Here is a 27,911-nt window from a genome sequence, read left to right on the forward strand (position 1 = left end):
AAAATCTATTCAACAGAAATTTGCCTTTTTTCCTCATGGCTACAAAAAGAAAAAAAAAGAGGTTGTTCTCATCCCTCACCCCCCACTCCCACCCTGAGCTGAGATTGGAAATTTCATGAAAAATATGTATGTGAAATTTCAAGTAATTTGAATTTACATTTTACATATTTACATTTCCCATGAACTTTCAAAAATTTTTTGTTTCAATGACTTCGTGAAAAAATACGTGAAATTTAAAAGGCGATCTGTCATCTGTCAGACTAAGACAGACCCCCCCCCCCCCCTCCTTCCCAGGTGCCCCGTTTTTCCGGATCTCTTGGAATACTATGTGTTCCGAAAACATCATCAAAGAAGTCCGTTCTCAAGTTGAACTGGGACTGGGTTGAAGTTGAACAGTTAGGTTATTCTGAAAAACCCTCTCGGTGGTTCTAGAGGAGCTTTTATTATGAATATTAATGAGTTTTGACATTTTTTTCTCTTCAAGACTGAGTATTTTTAACCGTAATCGTGTGAACTTTTGTAGTGCGTGTATTTTCAAAGTCTGATGCCCCTAGGCATCTAAAATTTCTTGTTAAGTTCTTCTCTGTAGAAGAGGGCAAATTATCTATCTTCAGTTTTGGCTGAAGTATTGTTTGCTTTGATGCTATGTAAGTAGATATGTACTCATGAAGTATTTTATCAATAAGATATTTGTTCCTCTACTTAAGGTCCTCCGTTTTATCCCCCAATTGTCTGCTTCTTGTTGGAAGTTATTTCATCAGGAAAGTATCGATGTATAACACCTGAGTTGTCTTCTCAGTTGTTTTATTTACTTATGTTTTGCATGACTCATAATGTGTGAATTACCTAAATTTGTAGCAAAAAATTCAATCAGCGTAAATCTTTGGACAGCTTTGATACCATATAATTTGAAGTTCTCGTCGCTCAAAATGGTTAGATTTCCATCCATGATGTATCAAATATAGATTTTGGCATTTGTTGATTGAACCCTCAATGCATATCAAGTTTCAAATCCCTCTAAAACATGATAGCCTTTGAAAAAGTACTAAAACAATAACGAGATCAGTTCTAACTCTATTAATCCAAATTTTCCACACATAAGCAACTTTTATGACAACTCTGTGCGGTCTAAATGATAGATTTCTTTCATTTCCTAATTGTGAATCAAAGTATTCATCATTCAGAATGTTTTGCAAGTACAGTTTTCAAGATCAATCTATCAGTAGCAAACTATCTTGTTTTAGGGGGCCGAAACCACAAGTTTCATGACAAATAACAGATATTGTTCATTTTAACAGTGTAACAAAAAATACAATCTTTCTCGAGTTGGCTGGGGATAGTGAGGAAATCAAACGGAAGAAATGAAATTCTGCGTTGGTATAGATGGATGGATTTTTTGAATCACTGACTACCAATGGACAATTTTTCCTACCATCTTACTCTTATGACAAGCTGTGACACTACTGAATGGTGGAATCCTTGTTACAGACACAATTATTATTGTTTCCATTGGTTCTATGCAAATAGATGCTCGTGAAATGATGCCACATTAGCGCATCTAATTGCAAGAGGAATTTTCAAAACAGGTCAAATCCTGTGGAGTTCACAAGCTAATGAATCTTTTTTATGCTACTTATCTTACTGTGTGAAAGATACTTTCCCTGATAAAGATGTAAAAATTCAAGGCAAATGTTCTACAGATTTTGGGTCTTGAGCTCAGAAGGTCTGTCTAGTTAAAAATCCCGGCAAATTTTCATCAAGAACCGTTTGGTGTGCAGTAGAGCATCATATTTACCTTTCTGAGGACTCCATTTGGTGAGAGCAGAATTGCATCAGTGATACCCTCCTCATAACTGATGATATGTGTCAGGATCTTTGAGAACCCAGCCTTCAGAAACAGGACTCCAACACCTGCAAAACTCTAACACCTAAAAATTCTAGCTGTCCAGCGGCATTGCTAATTTGATCATCAGGATTCGCACAGCTCAAGGCAGTGATCTGATTTGCTGAGAGTGGAATAAAAGTGTGAATACATGCTTCCAATTTGTCTAGGTTCAGTTTTATCAATTTTTTTCTTGTTTGTTTTTCAGAATGACTGGCAGCTTTCAAATTGGCAATGTTACCTGAGGACATACCGCTGCTATGGATAGTGTCGCTGACTGTAATTGTCTCTCTGATCTTTGTCCTAATAGAATGTGTGTGTGGCTGCAAAAAATCAGTTCCCAAGTAAGATATCGATACCTAAAGTCGAAAAATGTGCACCTCTATTGCAAAGCTTCAAAATCTCCTATCATGCTTTATTTTTTCTACAGACAAGTCCTCAAAATATCCCTGTGAAATTTTCTGTCAATATTTTTGAATAAGTGAAAAAAATGCACGGAAAATTCTACAGGAAAATGCTTTCCTGTTTTCTTTGAGATACCTGATATAGAAAAAGAGCTGTGACTTGCAACGCTGCAAGTGGATATGTCCATTTTTTTACATTAGCCATCAACATCATGTAATTCTAATGATTCTCAACTCCTTAGAATGGAGATTATTTTAACGGTTTAACACTGCAAAAAACTATCCCAGTACTATGAATGCTCTACCACTAAGTATGGGAGATAGAAGCATTAATCAATTTTAGTATGGGTCTGATATTTTTTTTGCCTTCCTCGACTCAATGATGTGAAAGTTCGCGGTGAAATTGAGCCTCCTGCCCTGAGCTTTGAAGAACATGCCACCTAAAAATGGAAGCTGCAGCATCAGAGTATGCAAGAAATTTCTTGTTTTCATTTGGGCCGTGGCAACATAAATGTAGAACTTGAATCTTTAATGTTTTGGTACTTGAGTTACATCCAAAAAAATAAAAGTCTGAGTTAATACTCAAAAGTTGAAAGCAAAACTGAATTGAATCGGTCATTCTCATAAAGACATGAGCGCCATAATTAAAATACGAGAAAAACACAAAAAACATTAAAAGTGACCTGTTCCTATTCTCGTAACTTTAAACTATAGAATCTTTAAATGTTTAATCACATTATTGATTAGTTTAAGATTTAAAACGGGGCAATTATGACAGGTTTTTTTTTATGTAAATATATATTTTCATTTTAGGAGCTCAAGTCTTTTTGTAAATGACCATCCAATTTTAAATAGACTTGGAAGTCAGAGCCAGCCAATTACATATTTTGGGAAAATACATATTTACCTACATCAAGACTGCATCTTGTGGGTGCATTACATAAGACATTGGTAACATCCTGCTGTGTTGCCTATCAGTGGTCCAGTTTTCTGGGTCCAGAAAGCCCTTTGTTTATCAGTGTTTCCTAGGCAAGGAGTATCTATGTGAGCCAGCTTTGAGTTTTGTTTTGTGTAAAAGAGGATACAAGTATGTTTTCGTCTGTGGATGTTACTGTTCAGTTGTTGTTTGAGCCATGTGCTTCTTCTTAATTAAAGGTAGTAATATAGATGCTATTAGTGCCATGTCACAGAAAAGCGATATATATGGATTTTTTCGCATTGGTAGCATTGAAAGAGGTTATGCCAATGACATTGTTTGGATCCAATTCGATATAATGGAGAATCCCTATGATGACGTCGCCACTAATAGTGTCTATAGACATTGCTTTTCTTTGGGGCACACATGCTATTTGTAAAAAGAAACAAACTTCTTCAGCCCATTGATTTTCTTAAGCATCGTAACCCTTCTCATCAAGGGGTTGCTCTCGCTGTTTTACTTTGCATGTTATGTTTGTTTTGTTTCATTATTTTTGCACTCAAGTGTTTTCTCACCATTTAATTTGATTACTTTTTTATTTTATTTTTTTATTTTTTATTTTTAGAAGCTTTCCTCAAACTGGATTGGTCCTCTCACATTTTTATCCTAATTCACGATTCACCTAGAAATTTGTTAAAAAGAAGATTGAAATTAATTTTTGTAGTCATCCCTATTTTTTCTTGTTCTCAAAGATTTTTATCAATTTCAGGGGGCCTTTCTAGTAGCATGGTTGGATAGTTTTCCATCCCTGTCAATTTTTTGGGGGAAAATGAGGGAAAATGCCAATGAAATGAAGAAAAATCATTTGTGTAATCTATTATCATTGCAAACAATTATTTTATCCTGGAAAATAGGTTTTAGTAATGTATATCAGGAAGAAAGTCAGAAATACCTAATTCTTTATTTTTTATTTTTTTGATTTGAATGAAACTATGATGATTTATTCTTGACTCACTACAGGTTGATGTTTTTGTTTTTTTAAAAAAGTGGTTTAATTTATTAGAATTTTCGGTATTCATTTTGTTTGCTTTTTATTGTGCATGTTGATGTTGGTTTTATTTGTTATTGCCTAAATAGGAATGAGCTGCTTGGGCTGGCAGGTTTGGTGAAGCTTACCAACCCTGATGAGAACGTCAATTACACCCCACCAGTTGTTCTTACTTCCAAGGAAAATTCATCCCCCGATATCACTAATAATGGCTTCGATAATCCCAGAAGGTTTATTTTTATTTGTTATTGAGTTTGTTCTTTTCTTGCTTATATTCTTATATTCCTGCACTTCTTAAAACAAAATCTTAAAAATTTATTAAAGAGAATGCCCCCTTTATCTTCTTTTTCCCTCAGGCGCTTCACTTTTTCTGCAGTCTTTTCTCTCAATTTTCCCTCACATTTTTATAAACTTAATCTGTATGATTTCCACTCATTTCCCGACAACAAATTAAAACATTTTTAATCTCTATTCCACATTTACCTCTATCCTTTTACCATCAATTTAAGTTTCTAATATTTTCCTAAGATTTTATTTCACACTCATGTTCTCTTTAGAATGGATGTACTTAGGTAACAAACATTTATTGGAACATTGACATCTAAGCTTGCTCTATCAAATCAAATAGTATGTAACAGCTGAATAATATGGAGTGCCTAAGACAGTTCTTCTGATGTCTGCAATGACGGCCGGTAAGACCATTCTATCATGCAGCTGTTTGGATCATCTTTAAATCAGGCTTACTAATAGTGCGTTCTGTGTTCTTTAATGCTTTATCTAAGTAATGTACATCGTACGGTTTATTTTTGACGGATCATCATCATTGTTGATTATATTTTATACGTTGGACTGGGGGACAGTTTTGCAAATCATTAAGTCTTGATGGATGTAATATGCATTGAAATTGAACATTTTCAAGACTTTTAGTTCTCTCTATATTTTGAAATTAAATGTAAACAGTATAACTATTTATTTTCGCAGACTTGGAAGCAATCATTTTCCAGCAGGCTTAAGCAGTACTGCCACCAGAAGTCTGCCTGATCTGCCGGTTGATCCGGAGCGATCACAGCTAGCACCCGGTACCATCAGCTCTGATGTTTTATGGGAGCGGGGTGAGCAGAACAACAGTGGTGGCGACACAGGCTCTGAATTATATGCAACTGTGGGCGATAATAAAAATGGTGAGTGTGCCATAATTTTAAATAGACGCATTTAGTGTGACGTCACATCTCGATATACTTTCAATATCTCGAAAGTCAAAATGTGCCCCAACAAACAAGTACAGAGGAATCTGCGGGATATAGGCAGGAGGGTGGGGGATTCGCTTGATGACTATGTATGATGTTACCAGCTTATTATACAATCAATTCTTGAGAATGTGATCGCAAACCTTTTGGTAAATAACTAGCTTTCATAATTTCTAAGTCCCAAGGATTGATTGTTTGGTTTCAGGCTAGTTTTAGCATTCTTTCGTCAATTGTAGAGTTTGGAGATTATGTTTGTTTGTCGGGGCTCATTTCAACTTTCGAGTTATTGAGATGACAGTGTCATTCCATGACATCATCACTAAATGTGTCTATTGGAATTTTCGGTTTACCTCTAATGGAAGAGTTGAGTAAAGTACAAATATTTATCATTGTGGCGTAATAAACCATTGGTCTCCATTTTATTCCTATGCTAAAAGTGTTATCAATCAATAGTACAAAATTTAATTTTTCCTCTTCCAGTTTTTTTTACAAAAGAGCAAAATCTGATAAATAATATTTTGAAAGTTAACACGTGTTTCTTTCCTCAGTGTTAAAGATGTGTTCTTCTATCATGAATTTTTTTATTAATTTTTGTAACAGTAGTCACCATGGCAATAATTGTAACAAGGAATAACCATTTTTTAAGGACTTTTGGAAGTATATATATTGTATGTGGTTTTTTTTTTTTAAATTATTATATTTGGTGGTATCCTTTCCATTGCTGAGAAAAGCACGACAGAGGCATTGGGTTACAAGGAAAAGGAAAGCAGTGAATTTTAACCGATTGTGCAATGTGGGTATGTGATTAAATCGTAAAGTGAAAAACATCGTTCAAAAACTTTCAAGATATTGGTTATCAGTTCCCCGTTAGAAGTTTTGTTTTAGAATGATTTCATTTTTTTTTTTATAATTTCACAATATTTTTAATTGCCCTTGGATCTGAACATGAATAGTTCAATCCTTGGAAACGATCATTGTTTAAATAGAGTTAATTTTTAGAGAATAAAGATCGAAAAAATAAAATTAAGTATCTCATGTAAATAGGAGTTATGCATATAATCCGAAAACCCTAATTTTTAGATTAATTACAAAGTACTTTCAGCATAACATTCTTCAGCTGATTTTAGCATGGTGCCAAACTTTAATCCTCTTTTTCCCGAAAGGGGATTAGAGCTCCTGTTTCATTTTTATCATCTCTTCATCAGCGTTTGAGACCCTTTTAGCATTATGCTATCCAAATGAAAAAAATGGGTAATTATCTACATGAAAACAGGATCATTCTCAACATTGATTTTAATTGTCGGTTCCGAGCTTCTTTGTTGCCGGAAAAATGTTTGCCGTTTCGGTCCAAACCATCGTGTCCGTCCGTTTGCGTAGTCTGACCAAATAATGTTTAGGAACCAGTTTGCATACCATTCAGCCATTTTTGGCTAATGTTAGTTCAGGGACCAACAATGATCCTCTTTCTATTTTTTCATTGATTCTATGTATTAAAAAACATTTTTTTGTGTGTTATTTGTTCACAGATCAAAAATCTAATCGAAAATATAATAATCCATTATCCTCCAATGGAAAAAGTGAGAGTCTTGACTCCCCAAGTCAGACAGATGACAGTATGTCACCGTATGCCAGAGTTAAAGGAGAAAATCCATATCATCAAATCAAAAAAAGTAATACTTTATTCTCTAACTACGTGAATTCGGCTGGTGGTAGTTCTCCATCTTTTAGGAATCTATGATTTTCATAAGAGCCTCCTCATCTCTGTTGAGACAAGTAATTTCAGTCAACAGTCAATCTTCGATTAGTACTTAATCTGCACCACACCTTTCATTATTACACACATGCAGATGGTACAGTTGGTGATTGTTGATTTCAACAAGATTTGACTTGTCTCTCAATATTTGTTGAGTGAAAGTCTGAAAATTTGCAGAATGCTAAAACGTTCTTGCAATGTGTTCCATCTTTTAACAGTGAACTAAGGGACGAAAAATTAATTTAATTTCAGACAATTCAACATATTTCTTGAATAAATACGCTTTGAGAACGTAGAAAAAGTAATTTTTTTGCATGATATTATTGATGAATGCATGTGAGTAGGTGGGTGGATAAGTTAGAAGCAAACTGTAAAATTGTGTGTTGACTAAGGCTTTGATATAAAATTAATGTAAGGTTTTCTCATTCCCTGAAGTTCCCCCTCCCCTGTTGTTTAGTCAATTTTTTTCATTTATTTTGTTCTAACTATTTCCAAGTGGTATGAACCCTGTGCAATGTGGCCAAAGCATAAGAAAGATTCAATGAAGTACAGATGAAATCTGCTGATGACATGTAAAAGTTTAAATTGCTTGTATTGTTCAATAAAACTTTCTATTGCTGCCATAGAAATATTCACCTAAGAATTTTAATTTTTAATTTTGGTTGCTAAGAAAATAGCATATGTCTCTTCTCCCAGTCATTGAGCATCTAGTTCATTCACCTGGCTCTGTAAAAGCGGCTGAACAGATCTATCTTATCTAATTTTCTGTTCCTCAGGGAAGCTATCTGTTGATGATGTAATGAAGGCCCAGGTGTAGATAATGCAGGAATGTGAGATAACATTGAAGAGTTAATTGACTCAAAATTTGACGCAAAATTCTCACAAAGACTCTCTATTTACGACACTTTTATTCCCATGGACTTATACTTTAATTCTTTTTTTGCATGTTTTTCATGCAATCAGTTAGCTAAAAAAGAGAAATTGAAAATGGAGGCACTATTGCAGTTGTAGAGACTACAATATTGTCCGTTTGTAAGTCAGTTCAAAGCACTTCTAATGAAGTTCTTGCATACAGGGTTGCCACAGTCAGGGAAAACTTGGAAATGTCAGGAAATTTTAAGAAGTTAGGGAAAATGACAAAAGTGTCAGGGAAAAATTATTAAGTCACCCTTATTTACTCCATGGAATGAGTTTGATGTTTTGAACAACAAATTTTGCCTGAAAACTCAAGTTGTGTCTTGTTAACCATTCAGCATATCTTCAATTGTCAGGAATTTTTACCAAAATATGTCTGGGAAATGACCTATATGTCATTTTCTAATTTCTGTGGCAACCTTGTAGTATCGATATTTTCTGGTTCAATTCTCCTGAATTTTTTGTTTAATTTTCGAAAAATTCTCGTTTTTTTCAACATTTTTAGAAGTAGTTGATTAAGCATAAACTGTGTGGACTAATTTTTGTGTTGTTTATTCTGATACCAGGTGAACATCCTTACGCGCAGGTTGGTGATAAGCATGATACTTCCCAGTCCTCACGACCCGGGAACTCGTCAAGGTAAGTGTTTGTTAAATCTCTAGTTAATTTCGTATTCATCTTTGTAAATTTCAAAATCCTCTCCCTTGTTACTATTTGTAATCATTTCAAAGTCAAAGGAGGTGTTACTTGAATTATTAACTATGGCTAATTTAAACTTACAAAATGATGGGTGTAGGAACGCAATGGTGATGAGTAATGAGATCACTGCCACCTGAAGACTTCATCAACCGATCTCCGATTGGTTGATGGTTCCCGCCAACTTCTGCCTCTGTTGCAATTGCGCATGTTTTTAATCATTTAAACAATAAAAACCACATTTCTTCGCGTTTGAAAGGACATTGTGGGGACACATGTATGGAATATAATATCGAGTTTTGAAATTTGGATCATAGGCGAATGCTAGGGGGTCGTAGACCCCCTCCTTCCTCCCTGTTTGCCGGAAAAAGGAGGAAGAGGAATGCTACCATGCTAAGTAAAAACCCCGTATGAGCATTCGAAAGTTGTCAAATTTCCTCTCAGAAAATATGCAATCATGAAAAATGTAGTGAATTTTTATATCAAATTTTGAAAAACAAAATCCCCAAATTAAGGTGATTCGATGGATGCTATATTTTATTTCAGAACGATATGCGATATATCGCATGGATTAGTTCCATTTTCTCAGCTATTTGTCATTTTTTTTGAATTCTGAGATTGCAATTCTGTTGTCAGGAGACTAAAGAATTCACTTACCCATTTTGACAAAGAAAATCAACTTAATGAAAGCGGGTTTTTTTTAGAGGAGAAATATAGCATTTGATACTGGTATCAAAACTGCACTCGAATGCGATATTTGCCCTTTAAAAATACCACGCCATTATTACATTGAATTTGTTTGCCAAAATTTGTAAGTGAATTCTTTAGTCTCCTGACAACAGAATTGCGATCTCAAAATTCGAGAAAAATGACGAGTGGCTGAAAAAATGGAACCAATCGATGAGATATATCGCATGTCGTTTTGACAAAAAAATATGGCGTCCATCGAACCACCTTGAATGAAAAGATTCCCAGGTTTTGATATTATTCATTAATTATTTCCGTTGTCGCTGGTAGCTATAATCCGCAATTCGGAAGAAAAATGGGGAAATACCTTTAGGCAAGCTCGTTTCCACACCACCTTAGGAGAGCCCAATTAGGTACTGCTCCCGGAGGTAGAGCTTTCGGCGCGTTTTTTTTAACGTGGTATCGCCAAGAGCCCTAATCCACGGGGGAGGGGAGAGTACAGGAAGAGAGAAGAGGAAAGGAAGAGAGAAGAGGAAAGGAAGAGAGAAGAGGAAAGGAGAGAGAAAACAAAATTAAACACTTACCAACGCTGCTGTAGCTCCATCCACTGCTCCATGTCGTTTTTGCCACTGCTAAAAAAAAGCTGTGCCCGCGGGAGACGGGAGTAGTGCCCTCCACAATTGATTAGCGTGAAGAATTTAAACGGTATCTTACCTTCGGTTGCGGGAACCAGCGTCCAGCAGCAGCAGCACCTGAAACAGAGAATAAAAAAAAGAAAAAAAAGAAAAGAACAAAAAAAAAAAAAAAAAAAAAATGCGACGATCCCGGTACGATGGCACCCAGCAGCAGCACCTGAAACAGAGAATACAAAAAAGAAAAAAAAGAAAAGAACCAAAAAAAAAAAAAAAAAAATCGACGATCCCGGTACGATGGCACCCAGCAGCAGCAGCAGCGACCTCGCCCAACCCCGGCTTCCGGCGTCCAGGTTCCTTTCCCACCTCCTCCCTTTTTTTTTTTTTTTTTTTTTTTTCTGTTCGTGGCTTGCTGAGATCCTCCGGGGCGCAACGCCCCGGAGCCGCCGTCGCCGGCGGGGCGCCCGCCGGGACCCCATAAGGGTCCGCTGGGCGCCCCCACCCCCGACCCCCCCGCGAGGGGGGTCAAAAGCCCCCCCTTGCGGGGGGGCAAAGAGACCCCCCTCGCGGGGGGTCGGGGGCAGGGACGCCCAACGGACCCACGGGGTCCCGGCGGGCGCCCCTGCCGGCGACGGCGGACCCCGGGACGTAACGCCCCGGAGGATCTCAGCAAGCCAGTCGCAGAAGAAAAAAAAAAAAAAAAAAAATCCTACTCCTCCCCCCGTGATCCTATTCCGCGGCCCCTCCCCCCTTAGGAACCCTACTCCGCGATCCTAGATGAATCCCACGGACCCCCCTCTCCCCGGGAAAACCCCCCTTGGGAAACCCTATTCCGCGACCCCGCAACGAACCCCACGGACCCCCCTTTCCCCGGGAGCCTCCCCCTGGGAAACCTTACACCGCGATCCTTCCCAACCCCACGGACCCCCCTTTCCCCGGGAACCTCCTCCCTTAGCGAGCCACCCTCCTCCCCCCGAGCCCGCTTCTTCTGGAACAAACAAAAACATCAAGAGTTATTAGTATGATTTGTAACATGGGACAAGACTGGCTACTGGACTTCTAATTACGATAATTAGGCCCTCAGAATAATTAAGAAACTGTTCCACCATCATTCATCAGAGACGTATTTATCCTAAAAGGAATCATGTACATGGGATTCGCATGAAGAGTTCGAAGCATGAAACATAGTTCCTTTTAGCATAAATATGTCCAGTACTCTCTTGTCAAAATTTTTGTCAGGGCAACATGCCATAATTAGACGTATTTCTGTCAAACGGAACTATGTGCAATAAGACATGAGCCCTAAGACCCATAAGCATATGCGCATAACAGGGCTTATGTCATGTTGCACATAGTTCCGTTTGATAGAAATACGTCCAATTAATGAAATTTACGTCTTATTTTCCCAAAATTTAATTTGAATTACAGTTACATACTGTCTTTGGACTACACCATGTAGCTTCAATTACAATTTTGCATTCAGTTGTAGTAACTCAACTGCAGAACGCAAAAAAAACTAACTTTTCTGGTTCTTTTAAAAATCACCTATTTGTGTGTGTAAAATTTGTGGAACATATTTGTTTTTTTACAGTGAACCGGAAAGATAATTCTTTTTGCGATATGCAGTTAACTTACTTTCAATTGGATGCAATATTGTTTGATAGTAATAAATGAGAACTATACGCAGAACTGGAAGGAAATGTAAATATTTTTAAAAAACTGCAGATGGCATTCAAGTCAAGTGCTGCACAATAGTTTTAAAATAATTATTTTTATAGATTTTATAAATGTAATCAATTAAAACTGGATTGAATAATTCAATTATTAAATTTTACTTTTGATTAGTTTATACTATTTAAATTTTACACAACAAATACACATTCTGGAGGGCACTACTTCCGTCCTCAGTGCGGAACATTTTCTTCGTTTTTTGCAGACCTGAAACAAACTAAGAATAAAAAAAAGAAATGATTACTTGGAGCTTAACCTAATTTGAAAATGGAAACTTTAGCGGGAAAATTTCTTTGTTGATGCCAAATTTACTCGTCAGAATTCGATAGTTTCCAATATTCTTTAATATGATATTAGTTAGTTATGTGAAATTGAATGCAATTTTTCTGTATTTTTGTCATGTTTTCTTTTTTCTTCGCTATTGATTCCATGAGCAATCAATCAGGACTTTTAATGTATTTTTATATAGTTATGGCAAAATCTCTGTTAATTTTATACCACTAATGATAATTTACAATTAAAGAAAATCTGTTCAATTACAAAATTTTCACATCCCCTATGCTGTCGTGCTAAGGAATAACACCGTATGAACATTCGAGAGTTGCCAAATTTCCCCAGATAAAACAAGGAAAGATATGAATATATTTCCTCGAACTTTTCAGGAATTTTTGGTAAAATTTCGAACAAAATTATCTGTAAGATTCAAAGAAAATATTCATAAATTTACCGAGAAATTCGTGTTTTGTCACAGAAAATTTGGCAACGCCTGAAGGTTTATACGGCGTATTTATTAAGCACGGCATTATGAAGGGGCACATAGCCTTTTAGAAAGCGCGATGAGTGACATCATCACCCGCATTGATGCACACCGTGGTTTTAAGTATTTTGGTTCCACAAATCACTGAAAAAGGATTGCAGCGGTTGGCGTTCAGAATTCATACTGTAAAGGAGCATTTTTGGTAGACCTGAAACAAAGTAAGAATAAAAAAAGGAATGATTAGTCAATGCTTAACCTAACTTGAAAATAAAAACTTAAGGTGATTCGATGGACGCCACATTTTGTGTCAGAAAGGCATGCGATATATCGCATCAATTGGTTCCATTTTTCAGCTACTCGTCATTTTTCTCCAATTTTGAGATCGCAATTCTGTTGTCAGGAGACTGAAGCACTCACTTACCAATTTTAACAAAGAAATTCAACGTAATAAAGTCGTGGTTTTTTTAGAGAGAAAATATCGCATTCGATACTAATATCGAAACTGCACTCGAATGCGATATTTTCTCTCTAAAAAAACCACGACTTTATTACGTTGAATTTCTTTGTTAAAATTGGTAAGTGAGTGCTTTAGTCTCCTGACAACAGAATTGCGATCTCAAAATTGGAGAAAATGACGAGTAGCTGAAAAAATGGAACCAATTGATGCGATATATCGCATGCCGTTCTGACACAAAATATGGCGCCCATCGAATCACCTTAAGCCAAAAAATTGTTTTGTTCACTCTGAATGGCCTCGTCAAACTTGATACTTTCTAAAAGTACTGTAATCATCTAGTAGTAAAAAATCTGGAATTCATTAATATCACTCGGAAAAGAGTGCAATATTGTTCTCTGTAACTGTACGGGTACTTTCTGGTGAATTACACCAACATTTCTGTTAATTTTTACAGCACTGAAAATAATTGAAACTTTAAAAAGATCCATCCAACTATCAAATTTTTACGTCCTGTTGTAAAGGAGTACCATTAAAGTGAGACTGCAAGGTACATAGCAATAAGGCGAGTTTCTTCATCATTCAAATTAATGCATATCACCAAGTTTCAACTATATTGGACCTATAAATCACAGATTTTCCTCGATGGTTGGACTTGGTAGACAATAGTAAAAAATGAAGTGAAACAGCTTTCATTATGCTCGTGTTTTGCCGATCTGAAAAAAAAATATACAAAAGTAAATTAGTTCAGGTAAATAGAGTAAAATACAATGTAAAATGAAATGAATTTGAACAGTTTTCGAAGTGCTCTTCTCCTACCAGTCGGTAAAAAAGCAAAATCAATATGAGGTAAATAAAACAAAAAACCAATATATAACAATGTGAAACTGTTATCATTGTGTTCGTTTCTTGCCGATCTGAAAAAGAACAAAAAGAAAGACTTATATAATTAACATGGAGATGAAAACTAGCATGATATTTGAGAGAAAAATAAAAATGCTGCAAAGCAATTTTACTTACGATTACTACGCTGAAAGTAGCTTCCAATCGGACCCTGTCTCTTGTGAAGTAGGAAGTTAGTATGAAGTGTTTGAAGAGGAGGAAAAAACCCAATTCAAGAAAATAAGTTAAAACCTTTGCACACGGTGCTGGAAGCGCTTTCACAGACTTAGTTTCTTGCCAATCTGAAAAAAAAAAAAGAAATATCAAGAAAGCAAAGCTAGTAAAGGGACATTTAATGTAAATTGGACGTGTTTCTGGGAAACGGAGATATGTGTTTTGTGAGCCCTGTTATGCATATATTCTTATGAGTCTCAGGGCTCATGTCTTAATGCACATAGCTCCACATGGCTCCTGACCGGCCAATTAACAGTGGAGCTCAATTTTTTTTTGCAAAAACCAATCAGCAATTTTTTATGAAATTTTTGAGAATTGTCTTCTCTTTTAAAAATATTCATGAAGAATGAATGGAAGATACGTCGGCTAATTTTCTCGGAAAAAGTAAAACACTATTGAATATTTAGGCATTTTCAAACAATGTAATAGTGCTACACATTCATTAACTACAGCCATTTAATTTGATGTCATTCTCAATGCAAAACAATGACCTGAAGAGGGGGAAAAAACATTACTCTCAGTTTAGAAAAATTGGAAAAATAGTATGAATCATAGTTGATTTCATTGATAATTTCTTTCTTTGAAGAATAAAAGTACTCTACTGATTCATAATATTTTGAAATAGGCACGGAAAATAATAGGATGAACCGAATACAATTTAAACTTTAAAAACAAAATATTCAAGGATAATTTATGATAACTTTACGATTCAAAAGTAGAGATTGAAAATAGAAAAATTAAATTTTAAAATTTGAAAAGTAAAAATTTCAAAAACTAAATACAAATTTCAAAATTTCCAAAATAAAATACTCAAAGATTAAAAATTTTAAGACTCAAAAGTGGGAATTGACAATAGAAAAAATAAATTTTAAAATTTGAAAAATAAAAAGTTTCAAAAATGAAAAGTATACAGTTTAAATAAAATGAAGATAGAAGGTATGATGAAGCTATTATCTGCTATACTCACATACTAGGAGCTTAACTCATGTTGCGATTCAGCTTGCTAATTGCACTGCACCACTAAACCACTGCACCATTAAACTACTGTACCACTAATCCACTACACTACTAAACCAGTGACCCACTAAGCCACAGACCAGATCACCCATTGAGCCACTTCGCTCACTGAATCCACACTGATTGAACTTTAGGGGTGGGATTGCTCTTTTATAAGCTCGGTTTGTAGCCACCTCAAGAAACCCCCCCCAACCTCCCCCCTCCTCCCCTGCTGACCACTCCTGCAATTAGGATGTCATTTAGAAACTATTTCCTTGTTTTCCAGTGCCGGGAAATCCCAACTTTTTGGAACAAAGGAAGCAAGGGACATTCCTTCTAGAACACCATTAGCCAGGAGTGCGCAAGGGCCTTTTGTTTTATTGAGACGACGGCACCTCACGTGTCCAAAACAATGAAAGGGAACTGCCCTGCGAGTATTTTTTTGTTTTCGGCCGTATGAACATTCAAGCGTTGCCAAACATTCCTCTATAAAATACCAATTTATTTTTTAGGAAAGCTACGGCTATTTTTCCTAGAAATATTCAGGTGTAGCGTTATTTTAGGATCATAGGTGGATCCACGGGGGGGGGGGGGGGGGCGTCCCATCCCCGTTCGCTCGATTGTAGTGATTTTAAAATTAATGCTTGACTCAAGAACGTCTAGAAGACACGCTCGTCACACTAAACATCCGATGCGGTGCGACGGTCGTGACTGTGACGGTCGTGACAAATTTTAAACAAAAATGGCAGGTGTACTCAACAGCAATGAGGTACACTATCGAAAGTTGGTAAACTTGCAATTAGTATTAAGGACTATAAAGTGGCCACAAAGATTTTTCAGAATATCACACGCTTCATAAAATAAAGGGCGTGACGGTCGGGACGCAAAGAAAGGTTTAGCTAAGTATACTTACCTTTCAAATCGTGGTAAAATTTTCAAAATGACTTTGGGTGATTACTGCACAAGCTTGCACCATAGGAACACTTCACTTCATTTCACTTGTACACTTTCAAATCACTTTCGCAACGATTTAACCGCTCCTAGTGACCGTTTTGACAAGCAAAAACACCTGGGACGGTCGTGACTTGAAACTTAATGACAGCATATTTTCGAAATATTTTGGTAGGATGACACATTTTTTTTCGTTATCAAATGCATTGTTCACTCAACTGCAAGTATTTTTGATGAAATCAGTACAAAAATCAGAAAAATTGATTAGACCAAAAAAAAGTTATCAGGTTGTAATCATTGCAACCTACCTATCATGACTGTGACGGTCGTGACATTTTATGCAGTAAAAGCTGAAAATGAAGCTTAATCCATCAATTTACACAATTGTAATGGTTATAATTTGGTAAAAACACTCATTTTTCATCACATTTGGTGAAATATGAGACTTTTCATTACACATTTTACAAATAAAACGATCATGACTGGAATTAGTTAGTTTTCGTAAAATTGCCCATACAGCAGCATGGAACAAAAATGTGTCATGCCTCTAAGTATATGATTCGACCATTTAGACTAATAGTTACCATGTGAGCAGAGCTTGAATGCTTGAAACGTAAGTTAAGAGGCAAAGAGCAGTAGAAAATATTTAAGAACTCCCAGCATTCTAATCAATTGACAATTAATCTTTGTTTAGAGATGCAGATGAAGTTGATGGAGCTCAGAGAAGTGTGCCCTCTCCCGGGCGAAAGTCAAACAGCAATGATTCTGGGACTGAACGAGATGTGTCGCGGGAAAGCTCAGCCCAAGATATTCCTGCAGCAACTGCAATCACTGGTGGGATTGCAGCCAGTCATGAATTGCCTTATATGACACCACCTCTTCCTCAGAATACTGTCCAGCAACCTCATTTCAGTGGAGATTCTCAGGATTCTAGCAGTAAGGGTCTTAGTCTTGCTAATATTTAAGTGCACAATCGACAGATCAAAGAAAATAGTCGGTCAGTAAAGGGCTGCACTTTTTCGAAGATTATTCCGACAACTTTTAATTATGCTCTTCAATAGAATATACTGTCTGGGAATGCAAAGCTGATAAGAGGCCCCTGGACAAGATATAAATTAAAGCACCACGCAATATATTTCTCTTTAAAATTGCTCGAGGATTACGAATCACATATCACAAAGTCTGGAAATCAATTCCTAAACATGCATGAGTGTTTATAATTAACATTGCTTAAATAGCAAAAGTACACATGACGGAATTTAGAAACTATAACTTCCATTTGGATTGCATTTTGCAAAAAGGGACCACTAGCATTGCAATGATGCTAAGATTGTGCAACTTCATCTTTTGCAATAAAATTGCGGAAATCGTGAAAAACTATGAAATTTAGATGGTAATTTTTGTCTTAAATTTACAGTTTTTAGCGAGTAAAATAGTAACTATCAATGAATAATCGGGTTTTTCCTCCAAGACAAAAGAAGTTGCACAATCTTAGCAACATTGCAATGCTAGTGGTTCCTTTTTGCAAAATGCAATCCATTTGATCTCTGTTAAAAATACATGTTAATAACTTGTACAGAAGTTGATTTGAGGTTGTGACAGCAAAAAGTGTTCACATTTGTCAGCTGAGAACTATGCAACATTATCACATATTGTTTCATTCTCATCGAAATTTGTGTTTACAACAGCACAGTAGCTTGCTATAATGCATCCACTATCTATATATACATATCTTCAATATGAATTGATGCTAATCTATAGAGTTTCATTTTGTCAAATCCTATCGTTTTTACAGAGGGCTACACTAGCATCAGTGTACGTGAACCGTTAGCAAATATCATGGGTGAAAGAAATCGCCGCATGGAATTAGTGGACTCTCATTACGCCACAGTTTCAGATGATTCAGGTACCTTTTTCATGGCTTTAAAATGTTAGTCTTTCAGAAGTCTTTTTAAGGAGCAGTAGTTTTAAGTTATTAAGTAGACTTACTAGGCAAGGCATGATTTTGATTTTCAGGGAATTTTTGTAGCACATGGCCTGAATATGCGTAGCAAAGGAATTTTTGTCTCTCCTTGAGGTGGCAACAGTGTTCCTCAATTGCTTGTCGCTCCAATTTCGTTGAATGTTTTACATTTCTGGAGCCTCGATTCCTTCTGTTTGTTCAAATACGGTATGACTGCCTGAAATTTGCCTAATGCTGCCGCTGAAGGTTCGTTCATTTAGCGTGTCAGGCAACAGATGAAGGGGCAGTATAGTTATTTTAGGACCAAATTTTACCGCGGAGATCTCTGATCTTCTCATTTCACTGTTTTTAAAAAGCAAAATAGTAGAAAGATCTATCCTCTGCCATCCTCTCTTTAAGTACATTGATGGAAATGTTGATGAAAATTCAAATATTTTAATTACTGTCCACAACTTTTTCCTAATTTGCAAGGGTTATAAAATGGATTTCTCTTTTTAGCAAAGCAAATCATAGATCTGCATTTTTGGCTAAAATTCAATTCAGCATCAAACTCACCCACAAAACCAAATTAATTACGTAGATAGATCCTGCATCTCTTTAAAACTAATGCTTTTTGCGACTGCATGTTGTTGTCCACCAAAAGTTGGGGAATTTTATAGTAAAGTCATGGAGTTTGAAAACAGGACCTTATTTGCCATCCTGCTTGTCACTGCACCACCAAGGCTTGCAGAATAAGCTGAGAGATATACAATCCTCAGCTGTACGAATTTCTCAATTGGCTACTTTTTACACATTGTCACATGATTATATTACTTTTTGCAGATGAAATGTATGCGGCCATCGATGAGCCAGCAAACCAGGTTTACACGAGTGGAAGTGAAACTTATGCGCAAATTCAGCCTCATATATCATCAGTAAGGGCCGATGTCGAACCGGTGATGATGAGTCAAGCTGTAACATCAAGCATGGCTGATCCACCCCAGCCACCAAGTGTAAATAGCTTGAAGCATGTCAGTGCCCATGCCCATTCACGGCAAGGTAAGTTGCCATAATTCATTTATTTTTTCAAGATTTATGAACTTTCATATGTCTGTAACAAAGAGCTCTTTATTATTTAATATTTTGAATAAAAAGAAACTATCAAACTATGAAAAGTCAGGAAATACATGGGAAAGCTAGGGAACGGGCCTGTTGCAAACTTTAGCCAGAGCAAAAATAAGAGTTGTTACTCATCGAAAAGGTCTCAAAAATCATGATGAGCGCATCGGCAAAGTCTGAAATGCACTCCTTACTTCACATTTTTCGAGCTTCCCGCCTCTAAAACGATACCACGGCACAGGTGAACATCTCATTAGAGGAGTCATTCCATCCAAACCCTGCTAACAAGGATACTACGCAATATTCAACATAGCCGACGCCAATGCGCCAAAACACATGTGGCGGGACGATGATTCGAAGCACCTGACAACAATCGGCTCGTTTACAGTTTACATTCACATTTTTCTCGCGTTTATAGATATCCGCCTTGATTGACCTCGTGCTCTCCTCAACTTGTGCGCGGAAGCGTTGGCCATGTTGAGCAGGGATTAAATGGAACGACTCCTCTAACGAGATGTTCACCTGTGCTGCAGTATCTTTTTTGAAGCAGGAAGCTTAAAAAACCGCAAATTTCTTACGCAGATTGTGAAGTTAGGAGCGCATTTCAGAGTTTGTTGATGCGCTCATTGTGATTGTCGAGACATTATCTACAAGGAACAACTATTATTTTTGCTCTAGCACAAGTTAGCAACAGGTCCATTGCGGAGTAGCCCTAATTTTACCTGCTGCCATTTCAAAGAGCATGAAAGTGTCATACTTTTTGCAAAGTTGGGTTGCGCATGTTATGAGGCAGAGTCTGCGCTTTACTGTCGCTTTATTCATATTGACAAATATGTAATTACAGTCAATGGGTCATTGGCACCTTCTTTTTTAATTAATTTTCTGAAAGTAGGGAGTAAACTAAGCTCCTAGGAATTTTTCAGATTTTTTTATATCCTAAATGGCAAAGAAACTCTGTTTTGAAAATGTTAAAAATGGGACCTGTTGAAACAATATTTCTGGCAGGCGTTGATGACGCAGCCAGGCAGAGAAAACAGTGTTTGCTGATGGTCTGAACTCATATTCGGGCATTGCTTTGCCACGTCAACTCCACTAGTGCCTTTTGATTGGTCAGATTCTGAGCAGCTTTGTCTCCCCTTAGAAATGAACTTTTTGGTCTTTCCATGAAATTTTATGCAGGGAAAACTTTATTACAACCCAACAAAAATTTCTTACCACTGACCCATTCAAAACACGGCTTTGAAGCTACTCACCCTCTTTATTCTCTCAATGTCTCTATGATTACGAAGTAGGCTTAAGCATATTCATTATTTTTTCAGTCTTAACTTCAGCAATTTTGAGCTATTTAGGCCTGCTTTCTTGAGTTGAATATACTATTTCTTGTCAATGGCATTAAACTTTGTTTCGGTCATCATTTTTAGGTTGTCTCTATCTTGAAGAATTAGTTCAAGTAAAATCCTGTACCTTAATGATTTAATGTATTTGTATGTTTTTCTGTTCTGAAAGTTTTAAGACTTATTTTCTCTCCTTTTTTCTAGCCTCTTCATCTAGTTGCACAAGTTCAATTGCAAATGTTGGCTCACCTAAACCTGAAAAGCGGCAAGCCAACTCACCATTGCCTCGTCCACCAGAAACTATTGATGAAATGTATGCCAAAGTTATTAAGAAAAGAAAAGAAACAACTAGCTGGTCTAGCAGTCGAGATTCAATCTGTATATCTGATCAAGAATCAAATCCAACGCGCCATTCGATTGGAGACATGGACAAATTCACCAGCAATCATGACAGGTCAATGAAGCAGCAGAATTTAGAACAGGCAAAATTAGAAAATGAAGAGGTAGAATGTGCGCATGATCAAATTTCAGGTTATGAAACAGTTTTTGGTGAGAAGAAGTCTGGTCTTGGTTATGAGACTATAAATTCTAACCGCACACCACCTTATGAGCAGTTGTCTCATGATGTCTACCAAGAGGTAGGTTATGAAGAAATCCACAAATCTAATTTAACTGACTCAGACCCCAATTATGAAGAGTTGAAGCCGCAGTCAGGACTCAAGTATTCGGAAGCAAGCTATGCCAAAGTGAACAAAGCCAAGAAAACTCCGCAAAAATTAGTTATCGCAGAGCCTGATTATGCAAGTTTGACAAATGTAAAGCAGATGAATGGTGAGTCAAATTATGAGAGTATTGGCAGAGAGATCTCTGAGCCAAATTATGAGAGCGTTCAAAATTCATCCTATGGAGATAGTGCCGATGAGATTCCTAATTATGAAACTGTCAAATCAGTAACTTTGCCAGCTGATATCCAGGAGGACATGTATTCTAAGGTGAATAAATTGAAAAAAATGTATAAGTAGTGTAGTATGTCTCCTTTGTGAGACTTTGCCTATGAACCCTTTGCTGGACGCACCTCGCCGCCGCGGCAATTCACTTAAACAGGCGCATCATGGCATTTGGACTGCAACGTATGATTCTCTTTTTCTGGCGATACTGATGGTTTTAAATTTGTCAGTATACCTTATCGTATATTGTAATCTATTTCTACACGACCTCTCGTCTTTTCAATTTTTTTTAGATAAATTCAAACCTTTGAATTTTCGAAAATGAAGTAGAAGTTTCTTCTATCTCCTATCAGAAACTTTTTCAAGAGAGCATTCTTTTTTCATTACAAATGTTAAAACAACTATTCTGTGAAAAAAAAAAATGAATTAATTTGTTAGAATTTTTTTTAAACAAATCGAGGTGTTGGGTGCCGAAAGGGCATTCTTTGGCTGCGGTGTTTCAGAACTTCCACTGCTAATGTATGTTTTACAGGGGAAACTATTGGTTGAATTTTCTGAAATGTTTTGTTTTCATCATTGTAAAATCATGAATAAAATTCAGTAAAAGTTTTAAAGAATTCTATACATTAGCTTTAATTATAGTGAATGAAACGTTAACGGAGATTCTGAAACACCGCAATTAAGAAATGCCCTCTTTGCACCCAGCGCTTCAATTGAATCAGTGAGTCTGAAAACACACCAACTCGGGGAAAAAAAATTGTTCAGGAAACACCTAAAACTGTGCAGCGGGCGAAGAAGTTAGTTCAAGAAAAACCTTTTTGGTGCCAAAGGACAAGTACTTAGAGACTTTGTAAAGCACCAAGTTGAAATCGATACACCATGTTTGATGACAGAGAATTAAGCGTTTAAAAATTTCCTAGTTTGTTTGTTTTCGTTTTTCACTGACTTTCAGATACTGATTTTTCATAGTCTGCCCAGAAAATTTATTTTTTTCGACCTGAATAACGCTTGAATATTTATATAATTTGTTGGTACAAGGTATACTGAACCGAAAAAAGAAAAACGCAAAATCGGATGGTCACCCGTTTCCCTTGAAATGGCCAAAAATTGGTATTTTCAATGAAGTACTTCGATTTTTCCTTTTTCCCGTCACTGTTTCGAGCTCTTCCGATTGCAATTCCGAAATTTCCCTTTGCATGCAGATGCTTCTATCCATAAGTGTTACTAAACCGTAAAAAAGTGAAAATCGTAAAAAACCCGAGTTGGTGTGTTTTCGAACTCACTGATTCAGTTGTGATAAGCCATAATAGAATTGTCATTAAATGGAAAGGATGTGCACAGGAATCGCTCTTCATTCTCCTCTATCGGCTCAGCTTCGGCAAGACAGCTGTGACATACAATGATCATCTGACTATAAGTTTTGTAAACATTTTTCTTATATTCTTTGCTGACTGATTATCGAATCACTTTTGCAGACATTTTCGAAAAGATGAAATATTTTACATTTTATTCAAATAATTATAGAGGAGAAACGTAGTAACACTGTAAAGTATACTAAAATATTATCAGTATACGTTGAAAAGTGATCCGTTGTAATAAGTCAGGATGCACAAAAAAAAACCTCACAATAGAACCATTTGATTTCTGCAATTCAACTGAGCGCGCTGCGGCAATCGGGCTGTCGATTTCGACACCCTTGGATTTGGGTCTCATCTTTAAATATTCCAAAGATAAGAAAATTCTTGAATTGTGTGATTTGCATCCCGTAGAGCCCTGTTTAGGAACACTTAAAGCCCTGGCCTAATCTTTGCTGCGCTGGAATAAAAATTTGAAATTAAGGTCCAAATACTGTGACGTGCCCAACGAAAGGTTTGCGGGAAGCTGTCTAACTATGCTACTTTGATATCAATAGAGTCATTTGAAGAAGAAAGATGCACATCTCCCTACATTATTGGAACTACTGCTCACTAGAAAATAGTAACCTCCTTGGGTTTATTGCACATCAATGGATTACTAGACAAGGTGCAAATTCAAGCAGTATGATGTATGCTTTCTCATCAAAATTTCACACTGAACATATTCGAAGTACATACTGGAAGTAACTCCTGACCCAGACATCAACGTTTTTGACGCATGAAGTCAAACTTTTTACTCATAGAAAAAACTACAATCTACTTGAGTAAAATCGCAGATCGAACACCCACATGACAGCCTTTGCAGTATGAAAATATGACAACCTCAATATTGGCGCTTCAGCTTTGCTATTGCATGCTGTTTACTCTTTGAACAACACAAGGGTGAGGAAGAAAGTGGAACCCTGTTCGATTGAGAAGCCTGCCAAAAGCAATGTGGTGCATAATTTGATTCAAGTAGACTCTTGTTTTCCTTGTAAGAGGGATATTAATATTATTCGTAACCAATTTTAAAGAAAAACATCAGTATCTTGGTTATTCATATATTTTCATTGTGCGAGTCATGTTCTAGGTAAAAGGAGGGAAAACATTTATCAAAGTGCTTGAATTCGTACCTTGTGTACTGGTCCATTGGAGAATTAGATCATTGAGGAGTTTGAGTCAACAACCCCTCTTTCAAAAAGACACAATTTACTAAAAAATCAATGAGTATCCAATCGTCAATTGATTTTGTTCTTTTAAGTGATTCCTTCATTAAGTCTTAGTTCTAAAATTTCATTTGTAAGATTATTGTGACGGGGAAAGAACAGGCAGCAAATGTCATTATTTACAATTCTCTATTTTGAAGGTGCAAATAACATGTTTAAGTTCCTTTCTAGGAAGACTGTCCCAATATACTTGTTAAGTTGCTTTCATGTCCGTCTTGTAAGATGATCGCATGCAGCTGCATTCGTTATTTTCATATAGGAATCCAAGAGTTATAATATTTATTTCATTTCTAAAGCAAACAAGCATTTTCAATTTTAAAAAGTTTTATTGTCAATTACATTTAATTGATACATGCTGTATGGGAGTGGTTCCCATGTTTGGGAGGAATCGAACGGGAAGCATTTGTTAATTCCTAAACAGATGGTCCTCAGTGTCTTGGATGTTAGGCACTATTTGCTTCAAATTCTTTTTTTTATATTCATATTTTTTACTTAGGCATTTTTCAACCTCTTTCCTGATGTAACCAACATTTCGCTGTTGACAGTTTTCATTATAATTATGTAGTTTTAATCTTTATTCCGGTTACTTATTATGCCTTTCAAATCCATGAAAGTTACAATTTTGGTTGCCTGAATAATATGTAACAGTATTTAATCACACTGAAGGTTACACATAGAGATTGGAAAATTTCGCCGCCGCGATTTGCCGTGAAATTGTCAAAATGTGCTTAGAAATAGCGTTGGTTGTCATTGGCTACAGCGTCAGTGCTTCTGTAAAATAGGACTAGAGACAAAGACTGAGCAAAGGCTCGTTAAATCAAATTAAAAGCTTTATTTTAAGCTGTTGAACGCAATAAGTGCTACAAAAATAATGTCGAAATCAGCAAAAATAATGTAGAAATTGGTGAAATTTAACAGCGCAACTAGGAAAAAATAACAACAATATTTTCCAATCTCTAGTTACAACAAATGAGTTCACCCTTGTTTAGAGAAAATATCTGCTGCCTCCATTCCAGTATTGGAAGTTAATACCAGAATTAAGATAGCAGATCTTTCGTTATGCATTTTAAGCGGGTGTTTTGATTTTAGGTAGATTCAAGAAATTTTGAAATGTGTTGATTGTTGCGTCAAAATGATGTGACAACCATTTGTTTAAAAAGGTGCATTTCGTAACTTATTTTTAATTATTAGAGTATTGTTATTCTTAAAGATAGAAACATCTTTTTTGTTTGTTTTACTAATCCTTCTACAATTAAATTCAGTACAGTTACATCTAATAAAGATAGTAAACATATGCTCCAAACAGAGAGCAGAGCTGCTAAATATTATCAAATGTGCCTCATCATGGAAGAAGTTCGGAGAGGATGAAAAGTTTTTGGTGTAGCATCTGGAGGTAGTTATTTACATCCAAGAGCACATAGCATCTGGAGGTAGTTATTTACATCCAAGATCACATACATCAACCGATAATTGACCTAAATAATACAAAAAAATAACTTAAATGATGGGGTCAAACCTCGAGATAAAAGATTTACAGTCTGAGAAATGTTCTTCTTCTTTAATTTGTAATTTATTTCCGGCAATTGATGATCCGCAATATTAGATCAATTTCAATGGCTCTTATGAATGAAACCCAAAGATGCAGCTTTCTCAAAGTTGAAACTAAAATATGTTTACTTTTCTTCTTAATTATGATTGATACGTGTGTATTGATACGTATTCATCATTGAATTTACGTAAATAAGTTTAAGTAAGCATGTTCCTAATGCTCATTAAAATTGTTCATCTAAATCCAACAAACTCTGAGCTAAAAAGTGTATAGAAAATATTGGAAATCCGTACAAATGCTGTACAGAAAAATTGCCTCTTGCTCAATTTTCACTAGGTGTCATAAATGCACTCCCTGGGAATAAAAGAAATCTTGCATCCCTGCATTTCAGTTGAATCTTAGTTTACCTTGTGTTTTCAAGTGTAACAATACACAAGCATTTTACTCTGTGTACCTGAATTTAAATTTATTTTTCTCAGTATTTGATTTATTTCCTCATACTTTATGCTAATTCAATTGTGCAATAATTTTCAACATAGCATGTATTTAGATGTTGCAATCACTGCAGCCTTTTCATATTACTGGAACGCTTTTAAGGTGTAAGTGTTTTATGAAATATCAATGGCCAAGGTGCGAAACAAAACATCTCCATTGCGTTTTTCAAAATTTCTGTTTCTATTAGTCAATGTCATGGCTTAAAATTTCTTACAGAACATTCTGACGATAGAGAAGAAAAATCAAGAAATTGTTCAAGAAATCACATTGACTAGTTTTCTAAAGAAAAAACTACCAGGACATTAAGTCTGGGTCAATTGGAGGTATGTGGTTTCGCACTTTGGCCATCAACGTGTATTATTATTTTTTCCCTCCAAGAATGAACATTTTACATCCAGCACTGCCTTTCAGGCTCGCCAAAAACTATGATTCAACCCCATTTTCAGAGAATCCATTTTTTTATCTGACTTTACCATACTTATAACAGAATAAGTGTATGTAGTCAACACCATCTCAGTCAAACTTTTTATCAAAGTTCAGTCAGGCTCCGGAAGTCTCTGAGAAAATTATTTAGAATATTTTTAAAAGTGTGGAAAAAGATTAAAGACTGTTGTAAAATTACTCAACATTTTTAAGAAAGTTGTTTTTAAATCTTGTTTTAAATGTGTTAACTTATATTCATTATGGGTATCTATTTATACCCTGAGCTGTTTCAAATTATGTTATTTATTATATTTTATTTATTCATACAAAATTTATTTTCAATTTTATCTTCTTTTATTGTATTTATTTTAGTTTTAAAATAATTGATGGGCAGTTTATTTTATTGTAACTGTATCACTGGTTCATTGGATTTGGGGTCATTGCATTTTAATTTTGTTTAGCCTCCATGTACATTTACCTTTGATGAAATTGTTCTCTTTTCTTTAAGCATCTTCACAATTCTGTCTAAAGTTAATTACATATATTTTGTTCCAAGAAGTACCAATCTCTTCTCAATACTGTCTGGAAAGGATGATGGCACACCTCTCATGGTAATAGTTGTTCCTTAAATTTTTGGAAACTGAAGCATGTCACGCTCCTTGTCTTTTTGAACGTAAGTTCCTCTCGGTGCTCAAAGATTTCTTGATCGACAGGATTTTAGCCCAGAATGATTAGGAGCGCAACAATCACGACTGTATTAAATTCTAATGGAAGACAATTTTCATGAGACTTGTGACCTTCTGTTACTCCAAGGGTATTATTTGTAAAGCACCAATTAAATCCAAGAACTTATCCTTGAAAATATTAAAGAATGAAACACTTATTATCGTTAACATTGTGATTGCCTTTGTTATTAGTTTGTGCATCTTGGGTGTATGATTGATTCTATGAACCCTTTGTGGCAATTAGTGACCGAGTATTAATCTAAAGATAATTTTTCTAGTAATTAAGTCTTTTCCATGGTTAGGTAATTCCAAGATGGCCTTATGAAATTCAGATTCGTCAACTTGAATTTTTAATTAAAATCACATAGACCAATGGATTAGCTATAAAAACTCATCATTTGTACAATTTTCGACACACCAACTAATTTTTTCTGATTGTTTGACCAATAAGCATTTTCCCATGAAAGCTGGTTCTCTTTTGCGTTTTGCCACTGTGAAGCTGATCCTAAGTGCCCTAAAAATTGGTCTGTATACTAGAATATTGAGGAAAAGTAGTTGTAAATGTGACAAGA

At 35.9% G+C, this 27,911-nt stretch overlaps 1 protein-coding gene across 2 annotated transcripts; it reads left to right on the top strand.

The window, feature by feature from the left end:
- The first annotated feature begins 369 nt into the window (after positions 1-369).
- On the top strand, positions 370-27,507 carry LOC109032215 (uncharacterized). Of its 2 annotated transcripts, XM_019044226.2 has the most exons (10): positions 370-647; positions 2,091-2,226; positions 4,340-4,480; positions 5,232-5,431; positions 7,024-7,167; positions 8,732-8,804; positions 16,880-17,121; positions 17,981-18,091; positions 18,971-19,186; positions 20,785-27,507. In XM_019044226.2, exons 2-10 carry the CDS (start codon positions 2,117-2,119, stop codon positions 21,600-21,602), a joined length of 2,055 nt encoding a protein of 684 aa, XP_018899771.1. In that variant the 5' UTR covers positions 370-647; positions 2,091-2,116; the 3' UTR covers positions 21,603-27,507. The 2 variants fall into 2 exon arrangements, with proteins under 2 accessions (XP_018899771.1, XP_018899772.1); XM_019044227.2 differs by lacking the exon at positions 4,340-4,480.
- Positions 27,508-27,911: the final 404 nt, after the last annotated feature.

This window comes from Bemisia tabaci, chromosome 1 (assembly GCF_918797505.1).
Source record: "Bemisia tabaci chromosome 1, PGI_BMITA_v3".
In the NCBI taxonomy this organism is placed as follows: Eukaryota; Metazoa; Arthropoda; class Insecta; order Hemiptera; family Aleyrodidae; genus Bemisia; species Bemisia tabaci.

Bases quoted from the DNA above. Each gene is read 5' to 3' on its own strand.
- LOC109032215 (XM_019044226.2), top strand. From the start codon at position 2,117: ATGTTACCTGAGGACATACCGCTGCTATGGATAGTGTCGCTGACTGTA. The intron at 5,432-7,023 runs GTGAGTGTGCCA...ATTTGTTCACAG, and splicing joins TGTGGGCGATAATAAAAATG to ATCAAAAATCTAATCGAAAA. The intron at 8,805-16,879 runs GTAAGTGTTTGT...ATCTTTGTTTAG, and splicing joins CGACCCGGGAACTCGTCAAG to AGATGCAGATGAAGTTGATG.